Consider the following 16,987-nt stretch of genomic DNA (forward strand, 5'->3'; position numbering starts at 1 on the left):
ATACCAGTAATTTGTTAATAAACATTAATGGTTATTTCTGTTCACATTTTCATAAAACTGAACACTGCAGACTAAGATTATCAGAATAAAAAATTAAGACTTGAAATATTTGCAGGTATTGACATCATAGCTACCTGGAACATAATTGTTGAAAGAAAGACAAAAGGTAGCAATATTTTCGTAAGCAAGATATCCTATTGTTGTTTTTTATCTGTAGTACAGCAGCTGCACCTGAACCTACCACTGCCTCAGCTGGTAACTGTGTCTGTACCTCAGATTCTGCAGCCACCTCTGCCTCCCTGCTGTTCTCATGGTGTCAGAGATATGATCTCAGCATGTAAGGTCATAACATTTTCCAAAACAGGTCCCCAAGTACACTGTCCCAGGGCTCATGGCAGCATCCATTCATGTCAAGCAATGTAAGACTTCCTGTTGCCAAAAACATACATGAATTCTTAAGGCTTGATTTATGAAAGCGTTTATTTGTCAGTGCTGTGGGGCAGTCTCATCATAACTGCTATGTTAGCCAATGAAAAGGCACACTGAAGTGTTTATCATTTAAACAGGAAACCGGAACTCACAGAACATACTTCCTCTGGGAAGTCCAACTGCTGTGATGGTCTTCACAGCTTTGCTTTTCTGGATACGAAGTTCATGATGGCATTGATGCATTCCTCCGACAGCCACTTTGCTTTGAGGGTAGTGCACTCTTCAGCATTAACTGCATGGAGCTTTTCCTTCTCATTGTTTCTGATTAACTCTTTGGAAATTCTCATGGACTGATGGAACAAAACCAGCAATAAGTTATTCCAACAGGAATAGGATTAGTCCTTTCTTGCTGTCAGATTTTAATAAGACATATAAAAAGAAAGTACACCTGTAATGTACACAGATGTGACTCTAGTAGTTGTTGGTGATAGGTCTGTTATTGTACATTTGTAAACAGCCCGAGATGGATACAAAACGTTCTGGTTCCAGGATCACACACTCAACAGCATAAGAGCAGTCAGCTGCTAGCTACTATCTATACCATCCAAAGTGCTATAGAGCAGGGTCCCCAAATATAGCCAGCCTCTTCACCTCCCACCTGAATTCTAAAGTGAAAGAGCTGGGTGTTTACTGGTACCCCCCTGAGTCATCCCCATGAAGCATCTCTCATTTGTCCCTGTAGCACAGAAATCAAACGTCTGTCTGGTAAGTTCTTTTTTAAAAAGTCACCATTTTCAATGATATGGTAATTTTCAATGCAAAATCCAGAGGTACTAAAGACATGACTTGTCTTTTTAGGATGTGTTCTCCTGAGGCACACTGCTCCCTTTTGGAAATGATTTCCACATCCCCACAAGTAAAAATGAAATACTAACGTTTGGTGGGAGCTTCGCATATCCTTTCAGCCTGGTCCAGACTTCTTTCTCAAAAGTGCTGTCAGGAAAAACTTCAGAGACAAGGCCTTGAGCCCAAGCCTCTCTTGCTGTGAGTTTCTTCCCAAAGAGAAGCATCTCAGTTGCCTGCAATGCAAAGGGAGATGTGACCCTAGATTAATAAAGCAAGGCCTCAGTCAACATCAGAACAGCCAGCTTCAAGAGACACAGATGCACTCATGGCTCTTAGGTTGTCTGTCTTTCACAGGAATGGGGAAGGTGATGGCCTCCCTGGGCAAGGCTTTCAAACAGCTGAGACTGTAACTGTTTCTGTGTTTCTAGAACCTAGAATGGCAGCCTCTTCTATGAGGGTCTGTGCTTGGTAGGCAAGTATGGAAAGCCCAGGACATAAATGACCTGAACCCATAGTAGCTATTAAATATTGCAAATAATAACAAAGTTGGGCAAGGCAGAAAAAATTGCACCCATAGGGCCAACTTTGAGGCTTTCAAAATCCATTCCCTTACTGGTTGTCCTAATGGTTGTGCTCTAAACACTTTCTTTCCTTTCATGGGTACTGAAATTACTCCTATGAGACTGAAGGGTTTCAGGGATAGCTTACACTGCATTTTCATATAGACCAAGGCCAATGAGCAAATCTTCTTTCTATTGTTGCATTTTCTCTTCAAAAAACAAATTCCAAATGCTCTAACTTTGAGGAGCTGGTACTGCTTACCTTTCTAAAGCATAACTGATTAATACCTCTGGCTCTGTGATCTCAACACCATGAAGTTAAGGAAGTGTATGTACATGTACTATATATATGTGGCATGTGAGGGATATTCACAACAAAAAAATCTAATTGTCACCAAACAGGCTCCCTTACCATACTGAGATTGTAACCAATTTCTGCTAAGCTCTTCTCTCTGTCCTTCTCCTGTCCAGTACCTGGAGCCACTCCACAGAGGACAGACACCTAGATTTGCAGTACAGAGCTAGACCTGAGCAGCCAGTGGGCCACCTTGGGAGTCTCAGCACACAGCAGAGCAACTGCTGAAAGACAGCTCTGACTGGGAGTCACAGGGACTATGACTGTACAGGGCTGCTGAGAGCCTGCAACTTCTGGCACTTCACATGGTCCCAAAGAGAGGATGATGTCACCCTGTCATCTCAGAGGAAGTTGCTCATCCACACAGTTAGGGGCTTTGACCTGATCACATCTGTAAAGGCTTTCTAGTCCTGGACCTTCAAGGAATGTCACACAGCTGTGTAGGACAAGGTCTTGTGCTGCCACCAATGATCCAGCTCAAGGCCTCCTGCTGTCACACACTGTCCCTCCATTAGGAATTGCAGAGAAAATGTCATAACCCTTCCCTTATATCAGATCTCCCCTTAGCTGGTTCTTCCATGTTGCAGAGCAAATAACCATTCTGCAAGCTTTGCCCAAGGGAAAGAGGACAGAGTACAGGATGGCCCTGGCAACAAAGATGGCACACTACACTTTAAGCTTTTTCTAAGTTACCTTTGCTGAGCCCATTATCTTCGGAAATGTGTACGAAGAACACGCTTCTGGGCTCTGGCCAAGATGGCTGAATGGAGTATGAAATGTTGCCTAGTTGGGATAGAGGAAGAAAAATAAGCATTGAAAAATTGCTATTTGATTTTAAATTCACAATTCTACATTTGTGTACTTGGATGGTTTTCTCTGTCTCACTCAGTTCCAATGGACTATTTTCTCTCCTATCTGCAGGGTCCTCTTAACGACTTATGAAATAACACTCAAAGGCTAATATTAAACATAACTGTTTGGCCAATGGTTCCAACATATTGCTGACTAGCTAACTCTTACGAATTAACCCATTTCTATTAATCTATGTTGCCACAAGGCTAGTGGCTTACTGGTAATACTCTAGCATTTACTCCTGCCTTTTTTCTCTTCTAAACTGTATTTTCGCCTTACCTATATTTTCCCAGTCCATTGGTCAAAACAGATTCATTCATCAACCAGTAAAAACAACACATATTCATAGCATATAGAAACACATCCCATATCACATTTATGTTTGAGACAGAGTCTTGCTATGTATCCTAGTCTGACCTAGAATTTAACCATCTCATACCTCAGTCTCTTGTGTCCAGGGATTACAAGTATGTGTCACTATTCCCAGCTCAGTATTTCTAATTGGTGAGGACATTTAAATTACAATTATACATTATACTATACACACACAATTCCCTTCTAGTGTGTATTGATGGAATTTTACAAATATGTAAACTATGTTGCCAACAACAATTTCAGCAGACAAACATTTACTAACCCAAAAGTCCCCTGTGGCGCCTGTGGGCAATCCCTTCCTTCCCCCATCCTCACGTATCACTATCTGCTTCTGTCCCTTCTGTTTTGCCCTTTTGTAGAATATTACATGCATGGAATCCTATATACAAGAGAACCTTGTTTCTTGCTCCTGTCGCTTGGAATAAGGTTTGGGAGTCACTCATGCACTGCAAACTGGTAGCCTCTTTCTCATTATTGCTGCTTTTACCATGTGTATGTGCCAGCATTTGTTGACCTGTATGCCACTTAATACTTTTACGAACGTTTCCAGTATTGTGGCCATTATTAGTAGGGTGAGTCACAACCATGAACTTGTTTGATATAATACATACAATTCCCACTTGTCAATAACACCTCAAAGAAGCTGAAAAAGAACTTTTCAGGTTTATTCTACCAAAAAAGAAGTAGTTGTGAATGGAGTGGCTGTGCCATCAGCATTCCACATTGAGAGCCCTACCTCGTCCATATCCTTACTCAGATTCACTTGGAGAAGAACTTGGAATCCAATTTTGCCATTATGTGCATAGTAGTACCTCAGGGTTTCAGTTTATATGTCCTTTATGACTAATGATGTTGAGAATATTTTTGTATACTTACTAGCTGTGTGTAGTATCATCTTTGGTGAAATAACTGCTAACAAGTTTCCCCCTATTTTTGTTTTGTTTTGTGTTTTGAGACAGGGTTTCTCTATGTAGCTTTGGCTGTCCTGGAACTAGTCCTGCAGACCAGGCTGATGTGAAACTCACAGAGATCTGCTCCCAAGTGTTGGGATTAAAGGTCTGCACCATCACTGTCCATCATTTCTCACTATTTTACAAATTAAATATTGTCTTCTTATTTTTGAATTGTAAAGATTCTTTTTTTTTTGCAGAACAGGGTTGTTTTGGATATCATGGGTCTTTGATTTTTACATAAAGTTGAGAAGTGTTCTTTCGAGATCTGTGAAGAAATGTGCTAGGATTCTGATGGGGATTACATTGAATCTGTAGATTGCTTTTGGCAAAATTACCATTTTTACTACATTGATCCTACCTATCCAAGAGCATGGGAGATCTTTCCATTTTCTGCTGTCTTCTTTAATTTCTTTCTTTAAAGACTCAAAGTTCTTGTGATACAGGTCTTTCACCTGTTTGGTTAGCATTACCCCAAGGTATTTTATGTTGTTTGTGGTAATTGTAAAGGGTGATGTTTCTCTGGTTTCTTTCTCAGCCCTTTTATGGTCTGTATATAGTAGGGCCACTGATTTTCTTGAGTTGATCTTGTATCCTGCCACTTTGATGAAGGTAGTTATCAGCAGTAGGAATTCCCTCATAGAGGTTTTTGGGTTACTTATGTAAACTATCATATTATCTGCAAACAGTGAAAGTCTGACCTCTTCCTTTCCAATTTGTATCCCCTTGATCTCCTTTTGTTGTCTTATTGCTCTAGCTGGAACTTCATGTACAATATTGACGAGGTATGGAGAGAGGGGACAACCTTGTCTTATTTCTGATTTTAGAGGAATTGCATTGAGTTTCTGTCCATTTAGTCTGATGTTGGCTGTTGGTTTGCTGCATATAGCTTTTATTATGTCTAGGTACGTTCCTGTTATCCCAGATGTCTCCAAAACCTTTATCATGAAGGAGTGCTGGATTTTGTCAAAGGGTTTTTCAGAATCTAGTGAGATGATCATGTGATTTTTGATTCTCAGCTTGTTTATATGGTAGATTACATTGATGGATTTCATATGTTGAACAATCCCTGCATCCCTGGGACAAAACCTACTTGATCATGGTGGATGATTTTTCTGATGTGTTCTTGGATCTGATTTGCCAGTATTTTATTTAGTATTTTTGCATCAATGTTCATGAGGGATATTGGCCTGAAGTTCTCTCTCTTAGTTGTGTCTCTTTGTGACTTGGGTATCAATGTTATTGAAGCCTTGTAAAAAGAGTTTGTCAAAGACCCTTCTGCTTCTATTGCATGGAATGCTTTGAGGAGAATTGGTATAAGTTGTTCTTTGAATTTCTGGCAGAATTCTGTACTGAGGCCTTGTGCTTTTTTTTCTTTCTTTTTTTCTTTGATTGGAAGAATTTTGTTGACTACTTCTATTTTCTTAAGTTTTAAAGGTCTATTTAAATTGCTTATCTATTCTTGATTTAATTTTGGTAAGTGATATCTATCCAGAAAACTGTCCATTTCCTTTAAATTTTTGATTTTGTGGAGTATAGGTTTTGAAAGTATGACCTCCGGATTTCCTCACTGTCCATTGTTATGTCCCTCTTTTCATTTCTGCTTTTGTTAATTTGCATGTTCACACTCTGTGGTTTGGTAAGTTTGGATAAAGGTTGTCTATTTGGTTGATTTTCTCAAAGAACCAACTCTTTGTTACATTGATTCTTTGTATTGTTTTCCTAGTTCCTACTTCATTGATTTCAGCCCTCAATTTGATTATTTCCTGGCATCTACACATCCTTTTGTGCATTTGCTTCCTTTTGTTCAAGAGCTTTCAGTTGTGCTGTTTATTCTGTAGTGCGACTATTCTCCAGTTTCTTCACGTGGGCACTTACTGCTGTGAACTTTCCTCTTAGCGGTACTTTCAAAGGGTCCCATCGGTTTGGGTATGTTGTTTCTTCATTCTCGGTGAATTCTAGGAAGACTTTAATTTCTCTTTTTATTTCTTCTTTGACCCAGGAATGGGGCAAATGTGCACTATTCAATTTCCATGAGTTTGTAGGGTTTCTGCAATTTGTGTTGTTGAATTCTAACTTTAGAGTATGGTGGTCTGATAAGATATATGGAGACATTCCAATTTTTTTGATGTTTGCTATGTTGCCAAGTATGTGTTCGATTTTTGAGAATGTTCCATGTGGAGCTGAGAAGATATATTCTTTTTTACTTGGATGGAATGTCCTATAGATGTCTGTTAGACCCAATTGGGACATAACTTCTATTAGTTCCTTTCTTTCTTTGTTAAGTTTCTGTCTGGTAGTCCTGTTGAGTGGCGACAGTGGGGTGTTGAAGTCTCCCACTATAAATGTGTGAGGTTTTATATGTGATTTGAGTTTTAGTAGTGTTTCTTTTAGGGACGTGGTTGCCTTTGTATTTGGGGAAAAATGTTTAGAATTGAGACTTCATCTTGGTTGATTTCTTCTGTGATGAATATGAAATGACTTCCTTCATCTCTTTTGATTGATTTTAGTTTAAAGTCTAATTTGTTAGATATTAGTATTACTACCCCTGCTTGTTTCTTGGGTCCATTTGATTGGAAAATATTTTCCTATCCCTTAACTCTGAGGTACTGTCTGTCTTTGAAGCTGAGGTGTGTTTCTTTTATGCAGCAGAAGGATGGATTCTGTCTTCGAATCCATTCTGTTAGCCTGTGTCTTTTTAAGGGCAAGTTAAGATCATTAATATTGCCAGGCGGTGGTGGCGCACGCCTTTAATCCCAGCACTAGGGAGGCAGAGGCAGGTGGATCTCTGTGAGTTCGAGGCCGGGCTGGACTGACAGCCTCCAAAACAATACAGAGAAACCCTGTCTTGTAAAACCAAAAAAAGAAAAGATCATTAATATTGAGGGATATTAATGAACATTGATTGTTCATTCTTATTTGTTTTGGAATGGTTGTTGTTGGTGGAATTGTATGTGGATTTCCACCCCTTTTTTCTTTTGGCTGTTGGTAAAGTTGGCTTATCTATTGCCTATGTTTTTCTGGTTGTAGTTAACTTCCTTAGGTGGGAGTTTTCCTTCTAGTACTTTCTGTATGGCTCAGTTAATGGATATGCATTTTTTAAACCTAGTTTTGTCATGAAATATCTTGTTTTCTCTGTCTATATTGATTGAAAGCTTTTCTGGGTATAGTAATCTTGGCTGGCATCCGTGGTCTTTTAGTGTTGGTAGAATATCTATCCAGTATCTTCTGACTTGCAGAGTTTCCATGGAGAAGTCAGGTGCAATTCTGATATGTTTGCCTTTATATGTTACTTGGCCTTTTTCCTTAGATGCTCTTAATATACTTTCTTTGTTCTGTATGATTGGGTTCTTGATTATAATGTGTCCAGGGGACTTTTTTTGTGGTCCACTCTGTTTGGTGTTCTGTAAGCTTCTTGTACCTTCATTGGCATGTCTTTCTCTAGGTTGGGAAAGTTTTCTTCTATGATTTTGTTGAATACGTTTTCTGTCCCTCTGAGATGGGTTTCTTCACCTTCTTCTATACCCATTTTACTTAAGTTTGGACACTGGGTTTCTTCACCTTCTTCTATACTTATTTTACTTAAATTTGGACATTTCATGGTGTCCTATATTTCCTGGATATTTTGTGTTAGGGATTTGTTGGGCTTAAGATTTTCTTTGGTTGATGAATCTATTTCTCCTAGTGTGTTTTTAACACCTGAGACTTTCTCTTTCATTTCTTGCATTCTGTTGGTTATGCTTGCATCTGTAGTACCTGACCATTTGCCCAGGTTTTTCATTTCCAGAATCCCTTCAGACTGTGTCTTTTTATTGTTTCTATTTCAGATTTCAGCCCTTGTACTGTTTGAATTGTTTCTTGCAATTCTTGCTTTGTCTTTTCCTCCATTTCTTGCATTTTTGAATTTGTTTTTCTTTCATTTCTTGCTTTTTTGTTTGTTTTTCCTTCTAACTTTTCATGAAGTTGTTTTAAGGTTTAATGACCTTAAAACAAATTTTCATGAAGTTGTTTTAAGGTCATTCTCTTCTCCTTCATTTGTGTTGGAATGGTCGAGTCTTGCTGGTATAGAGTCTCCAGACTCTGGTGGTGACATATTTGTTTTTCTGTTGCTAAGTGTGTTATATATTGTCTTCTTTCCATCCCTTTTTCCAGTGGGTGCAGAAGGAGCCTCTTCTTCTCCTGGTGGGTAAGGGACCAAGGTTCACTTCCAGTGGGTGCAGGCAAGTATATTGCTTTGGTAGCTCTCCTTTTCCTGGTCCCATGGGTGGAGAAATGGACGAGGATGCTGGTATGCTTTCACTCCCACCTGGATGGAAGCCACAGTGGCAGACCCCAAGAACAGGCATGTGGCCCAGAAACAGGCCCCAGTCTACCTAATCCCATAGGTAAAGCAGGAGACTAGGATGCTAGGGTGTGTTGGCTCCCACCCCTGGGATGGAAGCTGCAGTGGCAACCCCCAGGACTGGCCATAATGTGTAATTTAATAGGGTTGAACATGAATCCCTTGTTCAGCACAGCACTTATTTATGGAGTACATAAAAACCTGAGGAATCTCTTCAGTGGTTACCAGGAAGTTATAGCACCCCCAAAGCAGAAGACACCAGAGGAACCTGGGGGCTAATGGTCTATAATTCTCATGCAATCACTAAGATAACTGTTTATCACATCAGTATTCATAATAACAGAACACAGAAACACCCTAGGGTTTCAATAGCCAAACACTAAGTTATAGAAACCAAATGCTAGCACTGGTTTACATCTGAGTGATTTTTCCTAATTAATAAATTTTATGATGCATATTTAAGGTAGATAATACATTAGTATGATATGTATATGTACACACATATATACAGTACAATTGCTGCTTCAGTGAAACCAAGAAATTCATATATTCACATTCCAGCATAGCAATGATTTTTCATTTGCCAAAGTTCTTGACTACAGTCCTCACACTGTACATTAGATGCTTTGACACCATGTATCTGCCACTGTGTTTCCTTTGACAAATACATCCCAATCCTCTCACCACCACCCATCATACAGAGACTTTTAGTTTACTAATCAACACATCCATCTCACATTTGTAAAAATAAATCTTTTCTTTGTATTTTATGTATTTTTATAAATTTTAAATTTTGCCACTACAGAATATACTATGGTAAGAATAAAAACAAAAATACAAGTCAACATGGTGCAATTCACCTCTAATCCTAGCAATTTGGAGGCAGATGTAAGAGTATCTCTGAGTTCAAGATCACCCTGGTCTCATATATAGTGACTTCTAGCCCAGCTAGTATTACACATTGAGACCCTTATTTTCTTTCTATCCAACTCATATACTCACACTCACTCACATACACCCCACACACACAAGCTAAATACAATGGTAAACACAAGACTGAACTGTATGTGAGCTTAGAATTTCTTAGGGCTTAAAATTTTCTCATCTGCAAAGGAGGGAGATAAGTGAATGGTCAAAGTCCCTTCTTGTTCTAGAAGCCTAAATACTAGGCTTCCTGAACTAGGAAAAGAGGATCAAGCAACCTGTACAGAAGTTATTGCCTCTCCTGAAAGCTTTCAAACATCTCCTGAGCGTTCTTGAATAATATAAAAACTTAAAATTGAACAACTATGTACTCTGATTAAAATACAGAACTACTAGAGTTGAGACAATGTTCACAACAATATTGCAGTTTAGAAGCACTAATTAGCAATGAAGGAAAAGCATAAATTGTAAGTTAGACCAAGTCTTTAAGAACTATCTAAATCACTGCATCCTATCACTGTCTTGTTTTGCTTCCTGTTGCTGGGATCCAACACTGACCAAAAGCAACTTGGGGAGGAAAGGGTTTATTTGGCTTACAAGGTAGTCCATCCTGAGGGAAGCCAAGACAGGGAACTCAAGCAGGAACATAGAGGAACAGTGTTTACTGACTGGTTTCCTACAGCTTGCTCAGCTTGCTTTCTTACCACAAGCCAGGATCACCTGCACAATAATAGTGCCACCCACAGGGGGCTTCGAACTCCAGAATCGGCCATTAATCAAGGAAATGCCTCACAAACATGCCCATGGGCCAATGTGATGAAGAAAAATTCCTCGGTTGAGTTCCCTCGTTACAATCCTAGTTTGTGTCAGGTTGACAAAAAACTAACCAGGGCAACCTTTATTGTGGTAACCACAACAAAGGACCTATGCTTGTAGAAGTAGACTTACCTTGTCAGATGCATAGACAGCATCAAACAGTCCCAGAAGGGTGACAGCGATTCCTACGGCTGGTCCATTTACCACTGCAACCAGAGGCTTGGGGAAGTCTATAAAACTGTTTACAAACTCCCTACAGAAATGGAAATAGAAAATCGTTAAACATCCCAAAGCAGCACCACTAACTATACAAAGGAATGTATAAATCTGATATGACATCACTCTATAGGGCCACTAATTCAGATTGGCCCAGGGTCCCTATAAATGTCACCTAATGAAATATCAGGTCATGACTCCTACAGGCTAAGGCCAGCTCACATCTTGGGCACTGAGTTCAGGACTGCAGGCCAGCTGTGACCTGAGAGACCAAGGTGGGTGACTACATGTATAAGTGTCTATTACAGCAAGGGGGACTGAGAAATTCAAAAGCGGTAGGACAGGAAGCCAAAGCCTCAAATCTCCTTCAGTGCCTTTCAAGACGACTTCCAGTGCACAGCCCGCATGCACAGGCACTGTGAATTCACCCTCTGCACAAGAACTCACTTCTGCCTCTTTCTCTCCTTACACTTTCCAGTCCCCCTCATGCAGAGGGACGGATGAAGAGGGGGTCTGATGGGGAATCACAATTAAGTGCATCAGCGCAGACAAGTGGGCGTTTTACCGATGTGTTAAGAAAGAACCTTCTTGTGAGGATGAGGAGATGACTCACTGATTAAAGCATTTACCACCGAAGTGTGAAGACTGGACTAGATGTTGAAGCCCCAGAATATCCATGAATTCTGCTGTGTGTGGAGGCCTACTTTTTTTCCCCCAGAAGATAGAAGTGGGAGCCTAGAACTGGATTTGAGAGATCTTGTTTCAGCGAATAAAGTCAGCATGTGCCTGTTAGTCTTATGCTAGGAAGAAAGAGTCTCAGTTGAGAAAATGCTTCCATAATATAGACAGGTGTGTGGTGCATTTTCTTACTTAGTGACTGATGGATGTAGTGGGCCCAGCCCATCATGGGTAGTGCCACCCCTGGGCTGGCAATCCTAGATGTTATAAGTAAGCAGGTTGAGAAATTCAGGAGGGAGTAAGCCAATAAGCAGTACTTCTCCATCATCTCTGGACTGGTTCCTGCCTTGAGGTTCCTACACTTGCTCCTTTGATGGTGGACTGTGATGTGGAAATGTAACAGGAATAAACCTTTTCCTCCCCAAGTGTTTTGGTCATAGCACTTCATCACAGGAGCAGAAACCTTATGACAAGATGCAATGCAGAAGATTTCTGACATAGAACTGAGACTTAACATACATACACATGCATTCGGGCTCACACACATGCCCACCACAAAACAGACACACAAAAGTTGGGGAAAAACGAATTAACCCTCTAGGATCAATGTCACTCTTACCTCAGTACCACAGCACCCTTGCTAGCGGCCTCCTCCATTCCACCAGCAGCACTAGTGAAGTTAGTTAGGTCATTCCCACTGCAGTAGTAGTCACCAGTTCCTAGGAATAGCCAATCAACATAGCTATGATTCCTTCACATACCTACTCATACTAGAGCAGATGTGCATCTGCTCTGTGTAGGGCTCAGCCAGGCACTAGTAGAACACTAGTGAGACTCATTTACACAGTAGGGACTAGGAAGACATGGGTGTTAAGGAACATATGTAAATGTAGATGTACAGCATGGCATGTGGTATGACTATGGAACAGGACTGGCCTATTGGGGTGTGTAGGGTGGAGCTCACTCAGGAAGGCACAGCTGGACTGAGGTATGAAGACCAGCAAGGCTAGCAGAGATGCAACAGTGCAAATGAGGTTCTGTGTCTGAGCTTTCCAGGCTCTACACCCCAGACTGAAAGAAGAGCCTCCAGGGCTGAAGCAGAGAAAGAACAGGGGAGTTGGTATAGTCAAGATGAGTAGACAGACTGTGTGGTACCGTCTAGATTCCAATAAGAAAAATCATTGTCTGTACGTTAACAGTCGTGAAGTTGTGTGTCTATTACAGTATAGTTTGCTCACAATGAAACTGTCATTTCTTAATGAGGATTTAAAAAAATTCTTTTGAGACAGGAACTTAGTAGTACAGGTTGGCCTCCAACTCCCCATGTAGCTAAGGATGACCCTGAACTGCTGATATGATGCCCCCACCTACTGATGCCAGTCTTTAAATCCTGTGTGTCACTATGCCAAGGAGGGGGATCAAACCCAGGGTTTCCTGCATGATAGTCAAGGACTCTATCTCAGGATCCTTCTCTAGCACCCTTTAGTAGTTTTGGTAACTGTGAACACTGGAGTGATCCCAGGCCAAAAGAAGACACAGTGGTTTCCATTTATGCTCACGAGACACATGCCAAGTTGGTCCACAAATCCCAGAAACATGGAGATGGTGCCAGGCTCTACTGTATGTACCGTGTTTTTTCCTTCCCAGTTGATCCTCCATACCCTCAGGTTTTACATGTATGTGTTCAACCACAGAAAATACTTCAGGACAAAAAGATCATCTGTACTGAACATTCACAGACTTTTCTTCTTGTGACTGATCATTCCTCCTCAATAATGTAATGAATACTGACATAGCATCATTCTGTGTTAGGCATTCAAAGACTCCCAGAGGGGATTCAAGATCCTTGGGCTATGTGGGCCTTCTATGCAAATACCATGTGATTTTACACAGGGAACATGAATGTGAAAAGTTATATATTGATGAGAGTCATGGAACTAATTCCCAGAGGGTACTGAGGGTGACTGCATTCACATACCTTTGAGGAAGTTCAATATATAGATTAGGTTAGATATTTAGAGTAACAAACTTTAATAATAACAATATACTATAAAAACATGCTGCTAATTTTCTAGAAACTAGTACTTATTTTGAGACCAAGATTGATGACATGTAAATGAAAATCTGGGAGGCAAAACCACTGAAAGGAGCATTCAGTTAAAAGGGGATGACACCTCAGAATGTTCTAGATGCTGTTTGTACCCTGCCATCCCACCTGCCTGAGGCAGGCATGTTCAGACTTTATCAACAGAGTAGAACTTCTGTCCAATATCATAGGACTTATGTCAACTGAACTGAGAAATATGACCTCTTTCATTTCATTAATTTCACCAGGCCATTCTCTAAGAATGATTCATATGTTTGCATGTATGAAGCATTCATTTCTTTTCTTCCTGAGAAGAATTCTATAGATAGTTAGAAGTTTTGGATAGATTAGTTGTTTTCTTGTGGCTCTTGTGAATCAGACAGCAGGAGCTTTACTTCGCCAGTCAGGTGTGCTGTTGATTCATCAGGATTCATTATCAGAGAGTGGTTTTATTATGTACATGATAACATGGTGCATTTATAAATCAAAGAAATGAAGCTCTGGAAAAGACCTGCAATCAATATCAATACTCTGTGTAGTAAGAGACTCCCTAAAGTAGAAACTGAACAACTCTGTGAAAATGGTCTTACCTGTGAAAACAGTTATGGCTGAGTTGTCTGTGCTGGCATTTTTAAGTGCAAGTATGATGTCTTGATACATCTATGTGAACAGGAAGATAGGGAAAAGAACAATAAAATTGAAATCCATCATCCAATGAACTGAAACACTCTGTCTGCCACAGTCCCAAAGTAATTGTTTTTTAAAGACTTACTTCTTTCAGTTTATATGTGTGAGTGTTTGGCCTTGTGTGCGTTTTTGCACTGCATAGTACCTGGCACTTTTGGAGGTCAGCAGTGGGTGCCGTATCCCCTGTAACTAAAGGTACAGGTGATTGTAAACCACCCTGTGGATCGCTGGGAAATGTAAGAGCCACAAGTGCTCTTAAGCACTGAGCCATCTCTGAAGCCTCAGTAATTGTGTTTTCATATGAAAAGGAGACTGCCTGAGAAGATTTCCACTCTGACAACTGCCTGGTGAATATGATGTACAGGCGCTGTTGCAGATACACCAAATAACCACTTTGTTCCACAAGTGAGCAAGAGAGATGAAGTCCTTGAGCTTTGCAGCTGGACTGTGCTCCATCGTGTATGGGGTGGAGGAAGGGCATGGGGTAGCTCAAAACTTGCTTGTACTGTTGAGGTTGCTACAGCAGACGAGAGGGCAGGTGGCTGAGAAAACTCTGCCTGAATCAGCATGTCAACTGTGGCTTCAAGGAAGGGGTAGTGTCCTGGGCAGTCCAGGAAGCCATAACTAATGCAGAGGCTGGATTTCTGAGACTGTGCTAGGATGCAGCGGCACTGGCCCTGGACATTTCTGTAAACCTTGCAGTAGTTTTAGTTTTCAAAATTGTTATAGATTTTATTTACTTTATTAAGATTCAATGTGGGAAAGAGTTATGAGGAGGGTGGGCATTTCTAAAGGCACTGGAAAAATAGAAGCATACATTCAATATGTGAATCATGATGTGACTGTTTCCCTCAAGGCAGGGGACAGGAAATAATCCCTGAGAATCACATCGAAGGAGACACAGCCAAGGTGAGTATTTAGAGGTAGGGTCAGGAAGGTGATGGATCAATTTAGACTCTCCTGTTCGTCAGCTATAAAAACTCACAAAGTTACTTCTGCACCTGCTGAACTATTTTGTTAATTAACGGTGTCAGGGATCTCTGTTCAGGAAGTCCTGAGTCTTGTCATTACAATATGCAGCTGTAACTACCCTGCTTACACAGAAGTAACTCAGCACAAGCTAATACAGAGTTCTCAGAATTAAGTCCCTTATCAACTGAAAAGCAACTTTGTAATATTCTTAAGGCTTCAAATAGGCATGCTGTCCCACACTGCAGATGGTAGCCTTGACCCCCAGTTCATCTCCAAGCTTCTCATAAACCCCCTCTAATCAGTGGGAGGGGCTTAAATGATTAACTTATCATTAATGTACTTCTAGGGGAAATTCAAAATAACCCTGTGAAGTAGCTCACTCAAGCAGGGCTATTGCTTCTCTGCTGCAAATAAAGTCTCTTTCCCAGATCTCCCTACAAAGTGTGGTCCACAAGCATGGAAAAGAGTTAGGGATTACCATCCCCTTAGGGGGTCTCTGTGCATCGCTATCAACTCTCTTTTATTTATACTGATTTATCAGATTTGTGTTTCTGTTCATAGAAAAGCTTCGTTGCCTTCTGGAAATGTAGAACCTGCCTGAAATTCTAAAGTTCTAAACAATGCCCAACTCTACTAAGTTAGGTCAGAAACTCTAAATTTCTTCCACAAAAATAGGCATAACGTGAAATTCTACGGTTGCACGAGTCAAAGAAATAGAAGAAAGAAAAATGTGTTTGTGTCCTGAGCATCACCTCAAATGTTAAAGCATTCTTTTTGGTGGGCCGATTGAGCACGATCTTCGTGATGCCATCTTCAGAAGTTACCACAATGTCCTTAGACTTCTGTGCTTTCTCATCGGCTTCGTGCTTTCCCTGGCTAGAAGCTTCAGCTGAAGGACTCAAACTGGACACCAGATCCACATAGTTCTGCCTGGCAGTTTCCTGAGGATGACAAAGACCTCAGTCTTTAAATAAGTAATTTGAGAAATGCACTATGCTAATAAATGTCACTATGCAATAAAAAGCAAAGCTTTTGACTTAATAAGAGGTTCATCACACATGGGAGAGGTGACTTAATAAGAGGTCCATCACATATGGGAGAGGTGACCCATATATATAATCCCAGCCCCTGGGAGGCTGGGGCCGGAGGATTGTTTAAGTTGAGGCCAATCTAGGCTATATCAGTAGGGGGAGAAAATAAAAGAATTTCAAAGGCTCTTGTAAGGTCTAATTAATAACAGTAAACAAACTTACCTTTGGCAGGCTGCCAAGGGAATTCCATGCTTCCCACTTGGCTTTATTGACAAGGTCAAACACACCAGGCTTAGGCATATTACAGGGTCCGTCTGTGGCCTATAAAGAGTACATGGGTGATTAATATGGAAGAGAAAGCTTTTGAGAAAGTGGCTCTCAAAACCTAAGAGTTTATCAATTTTGTAATCCTGACCAGCTGTCACAGGATGTGAAAACACAAGGTCAATTTTCAAAAGTCACATTACATTTGGAAAGTCCACACAATATTCTAAAGTCCCATCTATGTGGATAGAACCTCATATTGAGTGCTAACTGCTCCAAGGTCTATAGCTAGTGCAGGAGGGATGGGGTCTCTAGTTGCTGTTCCCCAAGAAGCTTAGCTGAGAGCCACTCAGGAAATACAAAGAAAACTAATTTTGTTTGAGGTTAGGTGGAGCAGGTATCCTGAAATGAACAAAATACCCCACCCAGCTACTCCTCAGAGTGATTTTGAAACAATTTAAAATTTATTAACTTTATCATAGAGTTAGTTAGCAGAGGACAGAAAAGGCTTGAAAATCACAGTTGGTGGGAAGCCCTGCTTCATATATACAAAGTTGCCCAATGGAGTCAGCATCCAGGCAGTTACAGGGAGCCGAATCCACAA

At 40.6% G+C, this 16,987-nt stretch overlaps 1 protein-coding gene across 7 annotated transcripts in view; it reads right to left on the reverse strand.

Annotated features, from left to right (window-relative positions):
- Nucleotides 1-462: 462 nt before the first annotated feature.
- The window catches only part of Eci2 (enoyl-CoA delta isomerase 2), a 35,416-nt gene continuing 18,891 nt past the window's right edge, over nucleotides 463-16,987 (reverse strand). For all 7 annotated transcript variants that reach the window (XM_040755822.1, XM_040755825.1, XM_040755818.1 and 4 more), the window contains 8 exons: nucleotides 16,342-16,440; nucleotides 15,841-16,029; nucleotides 14,020-14,089; nucleotides 11,963-12,062; nucleotides 10,582-10,702; nucleotides 2,884-2,973; nucleotides 1,365-1,508; nucleotides 463-779 (listed from right to left, as the gene is read on the reverse strand). In XM_040755822.1, the coding sequence (XP_040611756.1) occupies nucleotides 624-779; nucleotides 1,365-1,508; nucleotides 2,884-2,973; nucleotides 10,582-10,702; nucleotides 11,963-12,062; nucleotides 14,020-14,089; nucleotides 15,841-16,029; nucleotides 16,342-16,440 (969 nt within the window). In that variant the 3' untranslated portion in view covers nucleotides 463-623. The remainder of the gene's footprint in view (nucleotides 780-1,364; nucleotides 1,509-2,883; nucleotides 2,974-10,581; nucleotides 10,703-11,962; nucleotides 12,063-14,019; nucleotides 14,090-15,840; nucleotides 16,030-16,341; nucleotides 16,441-16,987) is intronic.

This window comes from Mesocricetus auratus, unplaced genomic scaffold (assembly GCF_017639785.1).
Source record: "Mesocricetus auratus isolate SY011 unplaced genomic scaffold, BCM_Maur_2.0 Super-Scaffold_100013, whole genome shotgun sequence".
NCBI lineage: Eukaryota > Metazoa > Chordata > Mammalia > Rodentia > Cricetidae > Mesocricetus > Mesocricetus auratus.